Source organism: Stenella coeruleoalba (genome assembly GCF_951394435.1).
Source record: "Stenella coeruleoalba genome assembly, chromosome: 15".
NCBI classification, from domain to species: domain Eukaryota; kingdom Metazoa; phylum Chordata; class Mammalia; order Artiodactyla; family Delphinidae; genus Stenella; species Stenella coeruleoalba.
In genome coordinates, this window is record NC_137161.1 from 49,336,659 (window position 1) to 49,358,170 (window position 21,512).

At 51.4% G+C, this 21,512-nt stretch overlaps 2 protein-coding genes across 5 annotated transcripts; one reads left to right on the forward strand and one right to left on the reverse strand.

Moving 5' to 3' along the window:
* Nucleotides 1–801: 801 nt before the first annotated feature.
* Nucleotides 802–20,702, forward strand: DECR2 (2,4-dienoyl-CoA reductase 2). 4 transcript variants are annotated; one of them, XR_013831568.1, is made up of 10 exons: nt 803–1,062; nt 6,593–6,661; nt 7,749–7,800; nt 8,386–8,521; nt 10,004–10,128; nt 10,197–10,290; nt 10,437–10,541; nt 11,054–11,271; nt 12,307–17,862; nt 20,015–20,702. XR_013831568.1 is itself a non-coding variant. In XM_079944768.1 (9 exons), the coding sequence occupies exons 1-8, from the start codon at nt 983–985 to the stop codon at nt 11,269–11,271; spliced, it is 879 nt and encodes a 292-aa protein (XP_079800894.1). In that variant the 5' UTR covers nt 802–982; the 3' UTR covers nt 20,015–20,700. The 4 variants fall into 4 exon arrangements, 3 of the variants coding, with proteins under 3 accessions (XP_079800894.1, XP_079800893.1, XP_079800892.1); XM_079944768.1 differs by lacking the exon at nt 12,307–17,862 and having other exon boundaries at nt 802–1,062; nt 20,015–20,700; XM_079944766.1 differs by lacking the exon at nt 20,015–20,702 and having other exon boundaries at nt 12,307–18,649.
* LOC307197995 (small nuclear ribonucleoprotein Sm D2-like) lies at nt 8,594–9,013 on the reverse strand (the record flags this gene model as incomplete). Its single annotated transcript, XM_079944587.1, has 1 exon — nt 8,594–9,013. A coding segment is annotated over one exon (420 nt), but the record flags the coding sequence as incomplete, so codon positions are not given.
* Nucleotides 20,703–21,512: the final 810 nt, after the last annotated feature.

Below are 21,512 nucleotides of genomic sequence, written 5' to 3' on the forward strand. Positions count from 1 at the left end.
ACACTTACGCCTGGTCCTCAGGTGTGTCCCCGGTCACTTGTCACAGGTACTGGACACCACACATCATTACACCTGCTGAGGCCGACTTGGTCCTCACTCAAATTTGACGTCTTGCCGACGGAAGCGCTGGTCCCGGATTCCCGGCTTTGGTTGCTCTCTGTGCCTACACATGAGGGCACGGATGAAGTGTACTGACTTTACTGGCCGCGAGAGGGTCGTGTTGGGAGCCAACCCTGGGACTGGCCATTCGAGAGAAGGGCCTTCCTTGTTTCCCATGGCTTTTCTGGGCTCTACTCTCCTTCCCTCTTCTACGTCACACTTTTGCAACAGGAAAGGGAAGCGTCCAGGAGGCGAGGAACTTTAAATGCTAAGCGAGTCCGACCAGGTGCTTTAAATGCACAGCAGGGCCCAGGGCGGTGAGGGAAGCCGAGGGGCCCTGGGCCGGCCCGCGAGCTCCACCTTAGCCCAGGAACCGAGTGTCCCCTTTGTCCGGCCGGCTCCGACCCCGGCACTGACGCCCAGCCTTGTGAAAAGCAGTCGGGAATGCGGACAGCTCCCATCCGCGTTCACCGCGCCTCCGCCGCGAGAACCTGCCCGCCGCACTGCGCCTGCGCACACCTTGGCGCCCAGAGTGACTTCCAGTCCCAGCAGGCCGCGCGGCCATGCGGCCGGACGTCCTGGGAGAAGCGGGGGGAGGGCCGGGAAGGACCCGGTAGTCCTGGGAAGAGGGAGGGCCGGGGTGGTTGGAGCGTCCTGGGAGGAGCGAGGGGACGCGGAGGCGGGGCTTCCTGGGAGGAGCGAGAGCACGCGGAGGCGGAGCGTCCCGAGAGGGGCGAGCGCCGGGTGGGCCGGGCCTCCTCGTCCCAGGCCAGCCAGAGAGGAGGGCGCGGGCACAGCGCCACCTGTCCCCAGAGGACGAGGTCGGAGTCCTGTTCCCGGCGGGCCCCTGCTGTTCTAGCCTCCCAGGCCCGCACCGAGCGCCATGGCCCAGCCACCGCCTGACGTCAGCGAGGACGACTGTCTCCCGGAGTACCGCCACCTCTTCTGTCCGGACTTGCTTCGGTGAGGGCCGTGTCGGGGGCGCCCCAGGGAGCCGGGCAGGGGGCGGGGGCGCCTGCGGTGAGGGCTGCACGGGGACTGCGGTTTTACTGGGATGCGTGAGGACCCCATGCCTGATGGCCAGACTGTCCGGAGGTCCAGGTGCCCCAGAGATGCAACTGCTGGTGTTCTGATCTTTGCATGGCTGTGAGCACGGTCTGTTTGTCCTGTGGGTGATGGTGGGTGTTCATTAGCAATGCTCCGAGGTGGGAGTGAGTGTCAAAGGACACAACCAAGCCAAAGGTCAGGAGAGGGAAGGATTTATTATTGTCAGCAGCAAGTAAGGAGAACATTGGAGATTTTCCCCAAAGCGGAGTCTCCCCGCACAGCAAATTTGGGGAAGTTTTAAGCTAAAGGTGCATGCATATTCATGAAGGGTTTGGGCGGTTGAGAGACCAAGCTTTAATTGATTGAAGTCACAAGGGTCATCATCCCTGAGGTTCCAGTTGATCTGATGATTGCGCACTTCAGGCTAATCTTTACCATGGAAACAACTGGGAGTCTTTAAACCTGATTTATTATCTTTGCTATTGTTACTTCTCTTGCTGATGACAATCGTTAGTTTCTGTATTCTTTTTTTTTTTAACTTGGATAGAGTTTGACCCCTATCCATTTCTTAAAACTTTTATTTTATTTATTTTTTTATACAGCAGGTTCTTATTAGTTATTTATTTTATACATATTTGTGTATATATGTCAATCCCGAACTCCCAATTCATCCCACCACCACGCCTCCCCGCCACTTTCCCCCCTTGGTGTCCATATGTTTGTTCTCTACATCTGTGTCTCTATTTCTGCCCTGCAAACCGGTTCATCTGTACCATTTTTCTAGGTTCCACATATATGCGTTAATATATGATATTTGTTTTTCTCTTTCTGACTTACTTCACTCTGTATGGCAGTCTCTAGGTCCATCCACGTCTCTACAAATGACCCAACTTCGTTCCTTTTTATGGCTGAGTAATATTCCATTGTATATATGTACCACATTTTCTTTATCCATTCGTCTGTCGATGGGCATTTAGGTTGCTTCCATGACCTGGCTATTGTAAATAATGCTGCCATGAACATTGGGGTGCATGTGTCTTTTTGAATTATGGTTTTCTCTGCATATATGCCCAGTAGTGGGATTGCTGGGTCCTAGGGTAATTCTATTTTTAGTTTTTTTAAGGAACCTCCATACTGTTCTCCATAGTGGCTGTATCAATTTACATTCCCACCAACAGTGTAGGAGGGTTCCCTTTTCTCCACACTCTCTCCAGCATTTGTTGTTTGCAGATTTTCTGATGATGCCCATTCTAACCCGTGTGAGGTGATACCTCATTGTAGTTTTGATTTGCATTTCTCTAATAATTAGTGATATTGAGCAGCTTTTCATGTGCCTCTTGGCCATCTGTATGTCTTCTTAGGAGAAATGTCTATTTAGGTCTTCTGCCCATTATTTGATTGGGTTGTTTGTTTTTTTAAATATTGAGCTGCATGAGCTGTTTATATATTTTGGAGATTAATCCTTTGTTGCTCCATTTGCAAATATTTTCTCCCATTCTGAGGGTTGTCTTTGTGTCTTGTCTGTAGTTTCCTTTGCTGGGCAAAAGCTTTTAAGTTTCATTAGGTCCCATTTGTTTATTTTTGTTTTTATTTCCATTACTCTAGGAGTTGCGTCAAAAAAAGACCTTGCTGTGATTTACGGCAAAGAGTGTTCTTCCTATGTTTTCCTCTAAGAGTTTTATAGTGTCTGGTCTTACATTTAAGTCTTTAATCTGCTTTGAGTTTATTTTTGTGTATGGTATTAGGGAGTGTTCTAATTTCCTTTTACATGTAGCTGTCCAGTGCTCCCAGCACCACTTATTGAAGAGACTATCTTTTCTCCATTATATATTCTTGCCTCCTTTGTCATAGATTAGTTGACCATAGGTGCATGGGTTTATCTCTGGGCTTTCTGTCCTGTTCCACTGATCTGTATTTCTCTTTTTGTGCCAGTACCATATTGTCTTGATTACTGTAGCTTTGTAGTATAGTCTGAAGTCAGGGAGTCTGATTCCTCCAGCTCCGTTTTTTTCCTTCAAGTCTGCTTTGGCTATTCGGGGTCTTTTGTGTCTCTACACAAATTTTAAGATTTTTTGTTCTAGTTCTGTAAAAAATGACACTGGTAATTTGATAGGGATTGCATTGAATCTGTAGATTGCTTTGGGTAGTAGTCATTTTCACAATATTGATTCTTCCAATCCAAGAACATGGTATATCTCTCCATCTGTTTGTGTCATCTTTGATTTCTTTCATCAGTGTCTTATAGTTTTCTGAGTACAGGTCTTTTACCTCCTTAGGTAGGTTTATTCCTAGGTATTTTATTCTTTTTGTTGCAATGGTAAATGGGATTGTTTCCTTAATTTCGCTTTCTGATCTTTTGTTGTTAGTGTATAGGAATGCAAGAGATTTCTGTGCATTAATTTTGTATCCTGCAACTTTACCAAATTCATTGATTAGCTCTAGTAGTTTTCTGGTGGCATCTTTAGGATTCTCTATGTATATTATCATGTCATCTGCAGTGACAGTTTTACTTCTTCTTTTCCAATTTGTATTCCTTTTATTTCTTTTTCTTCTCTGATTGCAGTGGTTAGGACTTCCAAACTATGCTGAATAATAGTGGCGAGAGTGGACATCCTTGTTTTTTTCCTGATCTTAGAGGAAGTGCTTTCAGGTTTTCACTATTGAGAATGATGTTGCTGTGGGTTTTTTCATACATGGCTTTTATTATGTTGAGGTAGGTTCCCTCTATGCCCACGTTCTGGAGAGTTTTTATCATAAATGGGTGTTGAATTTTGTCAAAAGCTTTTTCTGCATCTATTGAGATGATCATATGGTTTTCATTCTTCAATTTGTTAATATGGTGTATCACATTGATTGATTTGCATATATTGAAGAATCCTTGCGTCCCTGGTATAAATCCCACTTGATCATGGTGTATGATCCTTTTAATATGTTGTTGGATTCAGTTTGCTAGTATTTTGTTGGGGATTTTTGCATCTATATTCATCAGTGATACTGGTCTGTAATTTTCTTTTTTTGTAGTATCTTTATCTGGTTTTGGTATCAGGGTGCTGGTGGCCTCATAGAATGAGTTTGGGAGTGTTCCTTCCTCCACAATTTTTTGGAAGAGTTTGAGAAGGATGGGTGTTAGCTCTTCTCTAAATGTTTGATAGAATTCACCTGTGAGGCCATCTGGTCCTGCACTTTTGTTCGTTGGAAGATTTTTAATCACAGTTTCAATTTCATTACTTGTGATTGGTCTGTTCATATTTTCTATTTCTTCCTGGTTCAGTCTTGGAAGGTTATACCTTTCTAAGAATTTGTCCACTTCTTCCAGGTTGTCCATTTTATTGGCATATAGTTGCTTGTAGTAGTCTCTTAGGATGCTTTGTATTTCTGCGGTGTCTGTTGTAACTTCTCCTTTTTCATTTCTAATTTTATTGATTTGAGTCCTCTCCCTCTTTTTCTTGATGAGTCTGGCTAGTGGTTTACCAATTTTATTTATCTTCTCAAAGAACCAGCTTTTAGTTTTATTGATCTTTGCTATTGTTTTCTTTGTTTCTATTTCATTTATTTCTGCTCTGATCTTTATGGTTTATTTCCTTCTGCTAACTTTGGGTTTTGTTTGTTCTTCTTTCTTTAGTTCCTTTAGGTGTAAGGTTAGATTGTTTATTTGAGATTTTTCTTGTTTCTTGAGGTAGGCTTGTATTGCTATAAACTTCCCTCTTAGAACTGCTTTTGCTGCATCCCATAGGTTTTGGATCATTGTGTTTTCATTGTCATTTGTCTCTAGGTATTTTTTATTTCCTCTTTGATTTCTTCAGTGATCTCTTGGTTATTTAGTAATGTATTGTTTATCTTCCATGTGTTTGTGTTTTTTATGTTTTTTTCCCCTGTAATTGATTTCTAATCTCATAGCGTTATGGTCGGAAAAGATGCTTGATATGATTTCAATTTTCTTAAATTTACCGAGGCTTGATTTGTGACCCAAGATGTGATCTATCCTGGAGAACGTTCCATGTGCACTTGAGAAGGAAGTGTAATCTGCTGTTTTTGGATGGAATGTCCTATAAATATCAATTAAATCTATCTGGTCTATTTTGTCATTTAAAGTTTGTGTTTTGTTATTAATTTTCTGTCTGGATGATCTGTCCATTGGTGTAAGTGAGGTGTTAAAGTCCCCCACTATTATTATTATTATTTTTAAATTTATTTATTTATTTTTGACTGTGTTGGGTCTTCGTTGCTGCATGCGGGCTTTCTCTAGTTGCAGTGAGCAGGGGTACTCTTCGTTGTGGTGTGCAGGCTTCTCATTGTGGTGGCTTCTCTTGTTGCAGAGCACAGGCTCTAGGTGCACAGGCTTCAGTAGTTGTGGTGCGTGGGCTCAGTAGTTGTGGCTCACGGGCTCTAGAGCACAGGATCAGTAGTTGTGGTGCATGGGCTTAGTTGCTCCATGGTATGTGGGATCTTCCGGGCCAGGGCTTGAACCTGTGTCCCCTGCATTGGCAGGCAGATTCTTAACCACTGAGCCACCAGGGAAGCCCAAAGTCCCCCACTATTATTGTGTTACTGTCGATTTCCTCTTTTATAGCTGTTAGCAGTTGGCTTATGTATTGAGGTGCTCCTATGTTGGGTGTATATCTATTTATAATTGTTATTTCTTCTTCCTGGATTGATCCCTTGATCGTTATGTAGTGTCCTTCCTTGTCTCTTGTAACATTCTTTATTTTAAAGTCTATTTTATCTGATATGAGTATTGCTACTCCAGCTTTCTTTTGATTTCCATTTACATGGAATATCTTTTTCCATCCTCTCACTTTCAGTCTGTATGTGTCCCTAAGTCTGAAGTGGGTCTCTTGTAGACAGCATATATATGTGACCCCTACCCATTTTTATTTAAAAAAAATTTTATTTATTTGGCAGCACCGGGTCTTAGTTGTGACATGTGGGATGGCATGTGGGATCTTCAGTTGTGGCATGCGGGGTCTAGTTCCCTGACCAGGGATCAGGTCCCTGCATCAGGAGCATGGAGTCTTAACCACTGGACCACCAGGGAAGTCCCAGTTTCTGTATTCTTTTGAGACCTGTTCGAGGACAAGACTGTGACCAGGCTTAGATCATAGAATGGCTTAGGCCAAAACTGCTTCTCTTATGTCAGGAAAGCCATGCGTGTTTCTCTTTCTCCAGGAACCGTCTACTCTATCCACTTAGCAGGTGGCTGGAGGAAGGCTTGTATGTTTTGAAAACATTTCTCATTTAATTGATAACTTTCTGCATAGAGACTTTTATGCATAGAGACATTCTTCCCAAAGATTCAAAAAGCTGAGGAATGCAGGCTTTAAAAAGCAGCGTTTCTCAAATTTGACAGAAGTGCCCAGTGCAGAGGGTCAGTGTCCTCCAGGAGCACCTCCTCCCCGCCCCCATTTAACGGGGGCCTCTTTAAAGAGCCTCTGTTTTCTTCTCTCAGGGACAAGGTAGCCTTCATCACAGGCGGCGGCTCTGGAATCGGGTTCCGGATTGCTGAGATTTTCATGCGGTAAGCACTGCTCTGTGTGCTCTGTGCCCCATCTTGCTCCCCACCCCCTTGCATAGACCCCACTGGACCCTGGGATCTTGGGCAAAATGCCGGTGGGTGGTGGGAACCCCTCTAGCCCCAGGGCCATCAGAGAGCATCTGAAAGGGGTCAAGTGCTGTCCGGGGAGAGGCAAGACTACAGCCTCTCCTAGAGATTAGTCTAGACTGTTGGGCTCTGGCCTCAGCACCCCCATTTGTACAAAGCGGGAGGATCCAAAGGTTGAGGTAATTCTACTGCAGTGTCCCCCAGGGTCTTGCTGAGCCAGGGTCAGTGTGGGCCGAGTTGGACCCTGGCACCATGCAGAGCACAGTGTCTCCTGGGACACAAGGTCTGTGGTCTCAGGCCCAGGTCAACAGTTTGTCACCCCCACCTAGGAGAGGCCTAGAGTTAGGCTGGGGTTAGGGGAGGTGAAGCTGGTTTCCTCCAGGACCCTGCTTTTCAGAGATGTCCCACTGGACGAGATTTTGGGACTCATCCATTCCAGGTGAATTTGTTTTCCTAGCTGGAAGCTTTGTTGCTTCTCTGAGCAGAGCGTGGCCAGCTGTGCTGTGGTGTCCTGAGGATTCAGTGGGACTGGCTTAGCAGGTGGTAGCTGGTACTGTTACTGAGTTTGAGGCTGGGTTTGTCGGGAGGTAAGGCAGGGGAGGTGCCCTGGCCCTGGAATGGGCTCTCTGTCCTTCACTCCAGCCTCCCGGGGAGACCCAGGTGGACCCAGCAGGACTCATGCAGAGTCTGGGCCCTGTGTCCAAGACTCACAGCTGCTCACATGGTGTTTGGGGCAAGGCCCACATCCCCGCATGGCTGGCATACCTCATGCCAGAGAGCCCAGCCCAGAAACCAGTGGTGCCTGCCTGAGGTCCTGCCACAGTCTCTCAGCCCCACAGAGGCCCCTGTGTCCTCTGCTAGCTGTGCCTTCAGCCCTAGGCTGGTGTTTAAGCCTGAGAGACCCTTTGGGGAGGGGGACCTTTGCTTCAAGCGCCAGGCAGGAGCCCGGCTGGGCGTGTCCCTTGCACCTTGCTGCCCTCACACCTGCCCTCTGGCTTTGCAGGCACGGCTGCCACACAGTCATCGCCAGCAGAAGTCTTCCCAGAGTGTCGATGGTAAGGGGTCTCTCCTGTGCCCACATGTCCATGGGTAGCTTTGGGGGCTGGGAGCCTGGGCCTGGAGGGTCCTGAGGTCCAGAGGATGATTACACCAAAACCTGCCCCTGTTCCAAATACAGAGCTTCAATGGAAGTGGCCCGCAGGGACATCCTTGTCTTTTTAAAGAATCTACTTATTGGGTCCTGTACAGGAACCCTTATGTTGGGTGGTACTGTGGCCCCAAGACAGATATCTGGGCTCACCAGGGTCATGAGGGTGGAGAGTCTCTCCACTGCCATGGCTGGTCTCGGGGCAGGGACTGGACGTCAGCTGGAGCTGCCGCTGACCTGTGACTAGTGACCAGGGGCCTGGAGGGTGATGAAAGGGGAGAGGGTGCGGGCTGTCTTAGCAGCGTCCACCAGGGGTCATGGCCCTAGGGAGTGGCCACTTGCCAGCTGTGTCTCTGCAGAGTGGGTTTCAGCAGCAGAGCCCGGCTTCCTGGCAGAACCTGGCTCATCATCCTTATCAGATTCTGAAGGGCTGTTCCTCCAGGCTGAGGCCACCGGCCTGCTGCCCACCTCTCTCTTCCTGTCCGGCCTCTAGGCTGCCAGAAAGCTGGCTGCTGCCACTGGCCAGAAGTGCCTCCCTTTATCTCTGGACGTCCGAGCTCCCCTGGCCATCATGGCAGCCGTGGAGCAGGCTCTGAAGGAGTTCGGGAAGATCGACATTCTCATTAACTGTGAGTCACTGTTGAGCGAGGCCAGGGGGCTTCCTTTTTTTTTTTAGAAAAATCACAGTACTTTATTATTTCCAGCGCAAAGGGCAGGTCTTTGAAAAACGAGGGGGCAAGTTCTGATTGCGGGGAGGAGGCCCCTTCTTGCTGGCTATGCATGAGCGAGTTCCACAGGACCACAATGACCGAGTCCCCACACAGGACCATCTTGGAGATGTAGCGGTGCTTGTTGACTGGCTTGGACTTCTTCTTGCTCCTGCCACTCTTGGGGACCTCGGTCCACACCTCCTTCACTTTCTCCAGCACCATGTTGCGGTGCCTATCAAAGGCCTTCACACGGCCCAGGAGCTTCTTGTTGCGGCAATCGATGAGCACTTGGGTGTTGTTCTTGACCGACTGTGTGAGCACGGGGAGTGGACCCATGTTAAACTCTTCCTCCTCCCGCTTCTGCAGCTCCTCTGGGGTCATCTCACCCTTGGGCTTGTTGAGGAGGCACATGGTGGCAGTGCTCTCAAGTCACTAATGTCTCCTCCACATTGCTTCGGCCTTCTGGCCAGGGGGCTTCTGACAGGTCAGCAATACCAGATCTCCCTGTTTGGAGGCCCCAGAACTGTCCTGGCTCCAGGCCACTGTCTCAGCCCAGCTCAGCTCCTTCCGGGTCAGTGCAGCTGTGGCTCAAGAGGATGCCCTGTGAACTAGGCTGAATCATAGAGTAGGGCCACTCTTGTGTCCTGAAATTCCCCCTTAAAGAAAAAGGACTACATGTTATTGTTTTAGTATAGTTTTAGATTCGCAGACTAATTGAGCAGATAGTACAGAGAACTCCACATACTATGAACACCTTGCATTTGTTACAACCGGGGAACCGATATTGATACATACGGTTCACTATAGTCCCTATTTTACATTCAGCTTCATTTTTGCTGAAATTTCCTTTAAAAACATCCTGCGTCTTATTTTCCTGCCACTAACAAAGTCATAAGCTGGGCAGCTTAAAACAACAGAAATATATTCTCTCACAGTCTGGAGGCCAGAAGTCTGAAAACAAGGCTCGGCGGAGCTTCTGTCCCAGGCCCTGCCCTCAGCTCCTGGGGTTGCTGCCTGGTGGGCCTTGGCTCTGGGCTGCACCCCTCCAGCCTCTGCCTTCCACACACTGCCATCCCCTGTGCACGTCTGTGTCCTCTTCTTTTTAAGGATGCCAATCCTTGGGCTTAGGCCACCCTAATTCAGTATGATTTACTCTTACCTTGATGACATCTGCAAAGACCATCTTTTCAAATAAGGTCACGTTCACAGGCACCAGGGGTTGGGACTTCAGCGCATTTTTTAGGGACACAATCCAAACCATAAAACCCATCCTGCCCGTCATTCAGGAACTTGTCCAAATGCTCAGGTTTCCTTCCCTGGCCAACCTGGGCCACCCCGAGGGTCCAGATGCTTCAACTGCCCGGGGCTCCAGCACCATCCGCTCTCTCCTTCCACTGGCAGGTGCAGCCGGGAACTTCCTGTGCCCTGCCAGTGCCTTGTCCTCCAACGCCTTCAAGACCGTGATGGACATCGACACCTTGGGCACCTTCAACGTGTCTCGCGTACTCTACGAGAAGTTCTTCCATGTGAGTGTCCCGTGGCCAGGGCCTCCCCGCTTCTGGCCACCGCTCACTGCCCCTCTCGTGTGTTGCAGCGCCATGGAGGGGTGATCGTGAACATCACTGCAACCCTGGGTACCCGCGGGCAGGTGCTCCAAGTGCATGCAGGCTCTGCCAAGGCGGCCGTGGGTACGGGCGCCCCCTCTGGTCTGCCCACGTGGGTTCCTCCCCATCCCTGTCCCCGGAGGCCGGCAGTGTCCCCCCACCCCCACCCAGGCCTCCCTAAAGGCAGAGCAGCCCTGCTTCTCCCTCATGCCTGCTGGCCTCCCGTGCAGATGCGATGACACGGCACCTGGCTGTGGAGTGGGGCCCCCAGAACATCCGCGTCAACAGCCTTGCCCCCGGCCCCATCAGCGGCACAGAGGGCTTCCGGCGGCTGGGTAAGGCTCCCGGGAAGCCCAGGCCCCCCAGCGGGTGCTCCCCTAAGCACAGGCACCCCTGCCCCCTCCACCGTGCCTCCGAGGGCTCCCCTCCCACCTGGCTGGGACAGGCCTGGGATCAGTGCCAAATCCTCATGGCTTCCCAGGGTGGGCAAAGAGTCCGTCTCCAGGCTGGGGACAGTTTGCACAGCCCTGCAATGGACTAAGGGTCAGCTGGACTTGGGCAGCTGCCCCTAGAGCTAGAGGCCAGGGGCTGCTGGCCTTGATGTGTGAGCCGGACACAAAGTGGGGCCCCATTGAAGCCTCCAGAGCCTTGGCAGGGTGAGCAGAGCAAGGCCCTGTGCTGGTTCTGTAGTGGTGTTACTGTACCTGGCCTGTTCCTGCTCCCCCAGGATGATGCTAACGATGCCCCCAACATTCCCGGGTGTGGTTCAGGGAAAGCTGGGCAGGGGAGGGTGGAGGGCCCCGGGGTCCTGGGGCCTACAGGGGCTGAGCCTCCCACTGCTTCCCAGGTGGCCCACAGGCCAGCATGAGGGCAAAGGTCCTGGCAAGCCCCCTGCAGAGGCTGGGGAACAAGACGGAGATCGCCCACAGCGCCCTCTTCCTGGCCAGCCCTTTGGCATCCTATGTGACGGGGGCCCTGCTGGTGGTTGATGGTGGGGCCTGGCTGACATTCCCTAACGACATCCAGTCGCTGGCGGACTTCTCATCCTTCTCTGCTAAGCTCTAGGTGATGTGCCACTCCCACCTTCAGGGGTCACCTGTGTCCTTGGCCCCCTCCCCAAAATACCCACCTAGTGGACTGATGGTCACTGTGCTGGGCCTGATGCCTTTCTCCTCAGTCTCTTACGTGTATTTCTAGATGTATTCTCGGGCACTGTTGGGTTCCCCTGCTCCACACATAGGGCAAGGCTCGAGTCTTCCAGGGCAAATGGGTGGTGCTGGGAGGGGCCAGCCCCACGGAGCTGCACTGCAGACCTCGGGGCCTCCCTGAAAACCAGAACCTGTATGGCTTGCCTGAAGAGGCTGGGAACCCTGTCTCTCTTTGGGAGCTCCCCTGGGTGACCCTCTCTGGGGGCCTGAGGGCTTGCTGGGCCCATGGGGGTGGGGGAAGGTGCCACTGCTCTCTGCTTCCCCTCCTCCCCCACCAGTCCCAGGGGTATGGCCAGCCCTTGAGACCTGCTCATCCTAGTCCTCTGAGCAGCAGCTTCCTTTGAGGATGGCTGAGGAGATGTAACCGCCCTGGTTGGGACCTGGCCCCTAAGCCTCCTGGGTCCCCGTCGCAGGGTGGTGGCAGGAACGTTCTAGGACTTTGGCTGGCTCCTGTCCCGTCCTGGGGGCGGGAGTGCTGGAGGGACACCCAGGAGCTCACAGCGTTCAGTCACACCATGAAGCTGCAGTTGGCGTGGGCTTCTGTGGAGAACCCCAGTCTCAGAGGTGGGCTTGTTTGTAGGACAGGAACTGCTGATTGGCCATCTGTGGTTTGGTGGCCGGCAGACACGTTCTCAGTGCCCGGGGCATGCGGGCGACCAGGTGGCGGGAGAGTGTGGGTGCTGGGCAGGCCCCCCGGTCGCTGGGGTGAGGAGTACTGATGGAGGGCTGGGAGGGGGCAGAGGGGGCCACTGTATCCACCTCCAGGAGACGCACACAGCCTGGTGGCCTGCTGCTTGCCCCAGCCTGGCCACTCACACCCCCAGGGCTGTGCAGGAGGTGGGTGCCCCTCAGTGCTCTCCAGTGACCTTGTGTCTGCTGGCATTTCTGACAGGCAGGGGACAGTGTGCTGCAGAGGAGCTGGTCCACACCTGCTCTCGGATCCCTGCGACCTGCCTCCCGCCTGCCCAGCCTGAGCGCCAAACCTGACAATTCCAACAAGAGTGTCTGAAGCAGAGACTGGCCTTTCCTCTAGGAACCGTGCTGCATCCACATTCCCTCCTCATGGCCCTGTCTCCCATGCATGGGGGGCAGGGACTAGGCAGTGTGGCTGGCCTGCTGACCTGCTCACACACGCCGGGGAGGTCTGGGTTCCAGCGCTTCGAGAGTGTTGAGGAGGCCAGGACGCAGGGGTGTCCCCCTTGCACAACCCAGGGTCAGGGCTGTCCCGCCACCCCAGCCCCTGCCTAGGCTGGCCTCCTTTCCCCTCCTGCCTGCATCCAGTGGGTGTCCTGAGGTGGCTCCCATGGCCTGGGTGGAGAGAAGGGGGCATTTCAGGCTATCTTCTCTTCCTTGCTCTCCCGCTTTGAGACCTTTGCTTGGCAAAGAGATGCCAAACTAGGGAGGCTGGAGAAGCGTGTTTAAGCCTCTCCACAAGACCTGTGTCCTGGGTCCTGTCCCCGGGGGTGTAGGCTGCAGAAGGGACCTCTGCCGGCCTCCAGTGACACGGGCAGGGTTGCTCCCCACCTGCCCTGGAGTCTGTCCTTTGCTGGGACATCCCCAGAGGACTTAGTCCTTGGTCATTTAGGGGCTCACTTTCTAGGTCCTCCAGGTGGCCTGTCCCCATTGTCACCAGCACCCTCCCTCAGGCCCAGGGGGTGGGGGATCTCTGGACCCTCAATTCTTCCCCAATGACCACTTTTTGACACACATCCAGGCCAGGACCTAAGGCGGCCACTTGGATCCTGGGCTTGTTTTCTGTGCTGTTTGTTACAAACTTCAAGGTGCTCAAAGCTGTTGGTCTGCCCTCTGGCTGGACATGCGGCTTGGGTGCCCCCTTCCTCCCTGCCCCCATCTGTACCGTCCATTTGCATAAGCACGGGTCCTAGAGTTTTGCCAGAAAATGCATTTACTTAAAAAATAATCATTTTCCTGTGAAAATATCTATTCATTGGACTTCACAAATGTTTTTAGAAGGAGAAGGAGGGCACCTGAACAGAATCACTGGTGATCTGGGCGTTTAGTGGTGTGTCTACTTCCTGTCTTTTTCCTGTGAAGAGTTTAGAAAACACTTTTTACCTAATACGTGAAGCCCTGGTCCTGAGGCAGGGGGAGCCCACCCTGAGGCGAGGGGAGGCTGTCTGCTCCCCTGGTGGGAGGGGTGTCCTCCACAGCTGGTCCTGGAGTGGGGCGGGGGGCGCTGCCTGCCCTGCAAGCTCCTGGTGCTGCCACTAGAGTCCTGAGCTTGAGCCCTCTGCCCCAGATATCCACACCCACCTGAGTTCCTTCCCGCCTTCATGGGTGCAGGGGCATGGCAGGGAGGCCACCGGGCAGAAGGAGCTCCGCTTGCCATTTAAACAGAGACCAGGGTGTGGTGGCATCAAGTCTACCAGCAAGGCAGGCAGATGGGCGCTCGTGATGCCACGGGAGGAGGAAAGAACCATGAAGGCAGTTCCTGGGGAGCTGCAACCATAGACCCCACGTGCCAGAGAGCTGAGGCCTGCCGTCCCTGGAGGAGACAGAGAAGGCCCTGGGGAGGGTGTCCCGCCAGCCACATTCAAAGGCCTGGGACTCAACAGCAGCGTAGCTCCAGGAGGACAGAAGAGAATGAAAGGAGTGAGCCTTTTATTACTGTTAGTCAGGATTCTCCAGGAAACAGAGCCAGTAGGATATATATAGATCTGCAGGAGGAGATTTATTATAGGGACTGGCTCATGTGACTGTGGGGGCTGAGAAGTCCCATGATCTGCCAACTGCAAGCTGGAGACCCGGCAAAGCAGATGGCGTGATTCAGTCTGAGCCCGAAGGCCCAAGAACCAGGGGCTCCGACAGCCAAGGGCACCGGAAGGTGGATGTCCCCGCTCAAGCAGAGAGCGAGGGAACTTGCCCTTTCTCAGCTCACACTGATGAAGTCAGGTCTTCCATCTACTGAATCAAATGCTAATCTCTGAGAAATACCCAGAGATACCGATCTACCAGCTATCTGGGCACACATTAGCCCCGTAAAGCTGACACAAAGTTAAACATCACAGTTGCACACACCATGAGGTCCGTGCCCATGCTCATCGTCTGCATGTGGTGGTCAGTTTGGCTGTAAGGAATCTGCCTTGCTGTTTGGCTTAGTCCACCAGCCCCGGCTGTCATCCTGCAGGTCCAGGACACCTGCTGGGGGCTTGTGGGTCACGGGCACACCTGGCGCGTTTCACTTGCCAGGTGGGCTCTGGGACGAGCTGGCAAAGGAGGGCCAGGTGCACGTGGTGAGGGAGTTAACACCGGCCCCAGCAGTGGCACTCGGACTTGGTGGCAGTTGGCAGAGAACTAGGTTGTCCCCTTCCACATTAACAATCTCTACAATTCCCTTAGAAAATGCCAGGTTCCCTGAAAGGAAGGATCATCTTTTATGTGTGAACCTCAGCTGTGGAAGCTGATTTACAGACCCCGCCCACTCCGAGTCCCCCTTCCATGGCATGAGGATGCCTCACGTCTTTTCAGAACTACACATAAAAACATCACGGCCGGGCTTCTCTGGTGGCACGGTGGTTAAGAATCCGCCTGCCAATGCAAGGGACATGGGTTCGAGCCCTGGCCTGGGAAGATCCCACATGCTGCGGAGTAACTAAGCCCGTGCGCCGTAACTACTGAGCCTGTGCTCTAGAGCCCGCGAGCTACAACTACTGAAGCCTGTGTGCCTAGAGCCTGTGTTCTGCAACGAGAAGCCACAACAATGAGAAGCCTGCGCACCGCAACGAAGAGTAGCCCCTGCTCTCCGCAACTAGAGAAAGCCCGTGTGCAGAAATGAAGACCCAACACAGCCAAAACAAAAACAAAACAAAACAAATAAGTTAATTAAAAAAATAAACAGGAAACATCATGGCTACAGCATAGGGCTGCCCACCACCGGGGTGCAGCCTTCCAGCCCCTGCTCCACGTTGTACATTTTTATTTTTATTTTATTTTTTTGGCTGTGTGTCTTCATTTCTGTGCGAGCGGGGGGCCCCTCTTCATCGCTGTGTGCGGGCCTCTCACTATCGTGGCCTCTCTTGTTGCGGAGCACAGGCTCCAGACGCGCAGACTCAGTAGTTGTGGCTCACGGGCCCAGTTGCTCCGCGGCATGTGGGATCTTCCCAGACCAGGGCTCGAACCCGTGTCCCCTGCATTGGCAGGCAGATTCTCAACCACTGCGCCACCAGGGAAGCCCTGTACAGTTTTTTGAATGAATATGTGAATGACCCCTGTGTGTTGTGAGCCACAGAAGGTGTCCCCGAGGCGTCGCCATGATGCAGTGAACTTTAAAATTCACTTATCTAAACTGTTAACTTGGGGGAGTTTGGGGGAGTTTCTCTGCCGACTCCTGTTGCCATGGTAACTTGGTAAAACTCACTGGCTTGCCTGTGCTTTGTCTGCGGTCACCCTGGAAAGGGCTGGAGGTCGTGCTTTTTTGTTTCTTGGTCCCTTGGTTGGCATCCTCCACACGTAGGTCTCTGGTGGCCCCGCGCACTGTGGGACCTGCCAGGGGTGGGCCACTCAGATGGAGGAGGAGACTTGGGAGGCTGAGGCTGACCTTGCCCGGACGCGGTCCACCCACCAGGTGCACACTGAGCCCTTTGCCTGGTGCCCTGGCTGGGGGCTGGCACAAGCACGACTGTCCCTCCGGAACTTCCTCTCGGCCATGCACGTGGGCTCGCGGAGTGAAGCAGGGAGAGATGGTAAATCCCCAAGCACCTTGCCAGTTGGAGGCTCAGCAGATGTTCCCCTCTCCTCTGACCCTCACATTGCTTTGTCCTTCTCATGTGGGTCAGACTGAGCCTGCCTTGCAGTGGTCACGCCCCCACCCTGGGCTGTGTGTCCAGGCGGGGTCCTGCTCACCCCTGGCTCTGCCCCGAGGCCCGATCATGCTGCAGCCGGGCAGCCGTGTCCTCTTGAGCAGGGCAGAGGGGCTCTCCGGGGTCAGGGCTTCCCAGGCCGGGGAGGGGACTGGGCGTGGGCCCCTTGGGGCATTTCCCTCTGGGCACTTAGGCTGGTCTCTGCTGGATGCTGCAACAGATACAAAGAGGGGATGTGGGGGGAGATCCTGGGAAGTTCACAGGCTCCAGGGGTGGGATGTACTGGAGCTTGGGGACAAAGCTGGGGCCCAGGGTTCGGGGGTTCTTCCTTCTCCCACTTGACCTGCCCTGTTAACCTGCCCCTCCCCTCGCTGCCCTTCTGCTCTCTCTGCCCAGGTCCCAGCTGCCCTGTGTGCAAGCTGTAGCCCAGCCCCCTGAAAAGAGACGGCATTCCTTCTGTCAGACACACATCCCGGTTCTTGGGAAAGGTGCTCCCTTCGGGTCAGGGTCTGGCTCTTGCTCAATAAACCATGGCCAAGGGTTGACTGCATTATATGAACCTGGCAACTCCCACTGCTTCTAGAAAACGCGTGTGAGCAGGCATCCCATGTGGGTCCTGACTCACATCAAACACACTCACTAGAAACCAATGTGTAGACCAGCGTGCTGAGAATGTGTGTGTGCGTGTGTGTGTGTGTGTGAGATCGCATGAGTCTCAGGTCCCCTCTCTGGCAAAACCCGAGGGCCAGTGGGAGATGGCAGAGGCTCCCTGCTCACCTCTTGGGCCAGAGTTCTGCCCAACTCGGCTCTTCTGTCCTAGGGGCCGTGGGGGACCAGATCCTTCTTTGGACTTCTCTTTTCCTTGATTGTGCTAATCAGGCCCTTCAAGGGAACAGCCCCTCAGATGGGATTGCTGGATTTCATGTTTACCGCTGCATCCTGGTCCAGGTCTCTGGGATTAGACCTACATTACCCTGTCAGCAGACAGAGGTTTCTATAACTCTTCAGTCATTTATTTACTGATTATCTTGCATTATTTCCTAGGTGACACATGTTATTAGTATGGAGTTCCTTAACTCCCAGAGCATAACTTTATTTTCACATTTTGGAGTATTTGGGGGGCACCTCATCGCATCCCTACATCAGAGCATCTCAATGAGACAGCACCTGACAGGCGTCTGCTGAAGAAGGAATAAGGAATGTTAGGAATATGCAGAATTAACGTTTAACTTTTCCACCATCACATGTAATTTGGACAATTTTTACCCCATGGGAGGAGAATGGTGTGAATTATATCTTCACCTCTGGAAAATGTGACCCGAGGCTAAGAAAGGAAGTTCTGAATCTGCGTACAAACCTCTCCCAGCCTGGTGCTTGGCACCCATCCCCCCGCCGTGGGCTGTGATTCTGGCTGCAGGGGAGGCGTGGGAGGTGTGGGATTTGGGCGCTGTGGGGACTGGAGATGCCTGTCCTCACAGGAAGATGGGACCAGGTGCCAGCAACTGCAGAGTGAAATGTTAAAATAAGAAAATCATCCAAACCTCGGCTGAGTCAGGAGGAATTAAATTGTGCCTTACAAACTCATGGTCTATTTTTACTCTAAGAAATGTACTTTACTAAACTTGAAGGTGAGAAAAAAATCCTTCCCCACTGAATAAATATCAGTAAACAGGAGTATGGACTGTGCTCTTGGCTTCAGGAGGCCACGGGGAGGGTGCGTGTGATCTAGACCTAAAATTGACTCTGTTCTCAGTTTACTTACTCTACACAAAATGTATATGTAGTTTTTTTTTTTTTTCTTTTTAAAAATATTTTATTTATTCATTTTTGGCTGCGTTGGGTCTTCGTTGCTGCACGCTGGCTTCTCTCTAGTTGCAGCGAGTGGGGGCTGCTCTTCGTTGCGGTGCGCGGGCTTCTCATTGCGGTGGCTTCTCTTGTTGCGGAACACGGACTCTAGGTGCACGGGCTTCAGTAGTTGTGGCTCGCGGACTCTAGAGCACAGGCTCAGTAGTTGTGGCGCACTGGCTTAGTTGCTCCACGGCATGTGGGATCTTCCCGGACCCGGGCTCAAACCCGTGTCCCCTGCATTGGCAGGCGGATTCCTAACCACTGCGCCACCAGGGAAGCCCTGTATATGTAGTTTTTAAAATTTTTATATTGAAAATATTTGGCCAGCAGTTTGTAGCTTGATTGAGGTATAACTGACATTCAGAAGACCGCACATGAGTGAAATCTACAGTTTGGTGAGTTCTGACATTTCTACATCCGTGAAACCATCACCACAATTAAGAGGATGAACATACCCATCGCCTGTAAAACGCCTCCTCCCGCCCCTTGGAAACCCCCTCATTTCTCCCTGCCCCTTCATCCCAGGTGACCCAGCCAGGATGGCAGTTCAGGACTGGGAGGGGGAGGCCAGCCTCTTCTGGGTGGGAGGAGAAGGTGGGACAGGAGGTAGAGGTGCTGAGCCCTCAGCCAGGTCCAGAACCCCTTTCCTGGGGCGCCCAGTGGCAGGCTGTTTGGTGGCCCTGCTCCTCCCTTGCTCTGGCCCCATCACGGGCCTGTGGCAGGTCACTTCGTCCTCCAGAATAAAGCTCTGCCCCCTCCTGCTGTCCATCTCCAGGGCATATCCATGGCCTCCCTGGGGCACTAGGTCCACCACTGGCCAGCTGAGAGGCTTCCCCTTGACTGCGGGCTGGCTCCTTCTGGAGCTCTGGGTGGAGGGCTTGCTCCAAATGCAGATGTCCGGCCCAGCACAGCCCGTAGTGCTCGCTGAGAAGGGACCTGTCACAGAAGCATCTGTCCTGTCCCCATGGGAGGTGGGCTTCTTTAGACGCCCCGAGAACTGTTCCACAACTCTCTGGTCTGGGTTCCCAACATCACTCCACCTTGGACACAACTTACTTTCAATCTTCAAATGGCTGATAGGGATGGTCTCACAAATAGGTGGTGGAAGAACAGATGGTTCTGGGAAACCGGCTCATTAAGTGAGAGAAACAAAAGTGGGTCCCTATTTTACACCACATTTTTTAAAAGTCCAGGGACTTCCCTGGTAGTGCAGTGGTTAAGAATCTGCTTGCCAGGGCAGGGGATATGGGTTCTAGCCCTGGTCCAGGAAGATTCCACATGCCGCAGAGCAACTATGCCCACGTGCGCCACAACTTCTGAGCCTGCGCTCTAGAGCCTGCGAGCCACAACTACTGACCCCATGTGCCACAACTACTGAAGCCCGTGCACCTAGAGCCTATGCTCCACAACAAGAGAAGCCACCGCAATGAGAAGCCCGCGCACAACAACGAAGAGTAGCCCCCGCTCGCCGCAACTAGAGAAAGCCCGTGCCAGCAATGAAGACCCAACGCAGCCAAAAAAAAAAAAATTCCAAATAGCTTAACGACATACTTGAGAAAGGAAAAGCTATAAATAGAGGTGGATATCTTTGAGACTTTGGGTACAGGATTTACTTACTGAATTTAAAGTGTTTAATTATGAAATCCTTAAAATATGTGGACAAGCCCAGACGCACATGTACTCACCCGCCAGGTTTACCAGATGTTGGTACTGTGTCCTGTTTATTCCCAGTCTGCCTGTTTTGGGAGGAAATAAATGTTACAGGTACAGCTACCTTTTACCACTCTCCTCCTCTGTCCCCCTCAATATAATTCCCACTTTCGTTGTGGTATTTTTACTACAAATGAAGGTGTTCAAAAACAATATATGTATTGAAACTTTGCAAAAATGGTATTACACAGTATCTGTTCTGTAACTTGCTTTCTCACACAGCTTGTTTTAGAAGTCTGCCCATGTGGTTGTGTGAGGATGTGATCCATTTGCTGAAACTGCTCAGTATTCCATCACAACAGACTTCCCCTCAGCCAGCCAGCAAGCTCTTCACGGGACTACGGAAACCAGGGCTGCCTCAACACCCCTTTCCTTCCTCCTCTTGGACCTGAAGGTGGAGAAGCAGGAGTGCCAGGTTAAGGGGACACAGAGCTTCAGCTGTATTAGTTCTGTGAATCCCCACACTTGGTTGACATCAGACTAAATTTCTACTGGTTGATGTCAAATGCTATCGTTACTCATTCCCTTGATTATCAGTGTGGTTAAGCATCTTTTTTTTATGTTTATTGGCCAATTGAGTTTCTTCCTCTGGAACTGCTTATTTGTATTCACTGCTGATTTTTCTACTAGTTTGCTGTTCTTTTACTGTTTTATGAGGAATTCTTGTGTATTCTGGAAATAAATCCATTGTCAGTTACATCTGTTTTAAATATCTCTTCCCGGTTGCTATGGACTGAATTGTGTCCCCCCAAATTCATGTGTTGAAGCCCTAGCCCCCAAAGCAATGGTATTTGGAGATGGGGCCTTTTGGGAGATAATTACCATTAGATGAGTTCATGTAGATGACCTCCCATGATAGAATTGCTGCCTTATAAAAAGAGGAAGAGGGAGAGATGGCTGTCTTCACCATGCTAGGACACACCTAGAAGGAGACCCTCACCACAAGCTAGGAAGAGAGCTCTCAACAGGAAGGAATTTGCTGGTGTGAAAAGTAATGAAAGGAAACCTCACCAAAATGGAACCAGGGTGCCAGACGGGGGAGCTTTCATGCGCATACCACTCAACATCAGCACAGATCCCAACATGTCCCAGCAGGAAGGGATACTACTTTACTACCCAGCAGGAGGAAGAAACAATTTCTCTTTAACCAGCAACAGTCCAGCCAATGAAAGACTGTCACAACTCAGCCAATGAAAAGCCACTGCACCTAGAACTCCCAGTTTCCTCCAATGGGCTCTTTGTTTATGACAGCTCCTCTCAACTCCTCCTTCTCCCCTATAAAAGCATTTCCTTTCCTTTGCTGGACATAGTTGCATGTCTCCAATTACAACTCTTTGTGGCTTCTGAGTAAACCCATGTTGCTGGTAAAATAACTGGCTTTTTAATTGTTTTAGGTTAACACTGGCATCTTGATCTTGCATTTCCCAGACTGCAGAATTATGAAAAATAAATGTGCTTTTTAACGAACCAGTATATGGCATTTGGTCACAGCAGCATGAGCAGACTAAGACACCAGTCTATGATGTGTCTTTCATCAAACAGAAGGATAATTTTTTTAAATTAATCTTTACTAAGGCATAATTTACATACAGTAAAATTCATTCTTTGTCGTGTACAGTTCTGTGAATTTTGACAAACACATTCAGTTATAGAACCTCCATTACAATCAAGATATGAAACAGTTCCTTCACTTCAACAAATTTCCCTCTCCCCCAGCCCT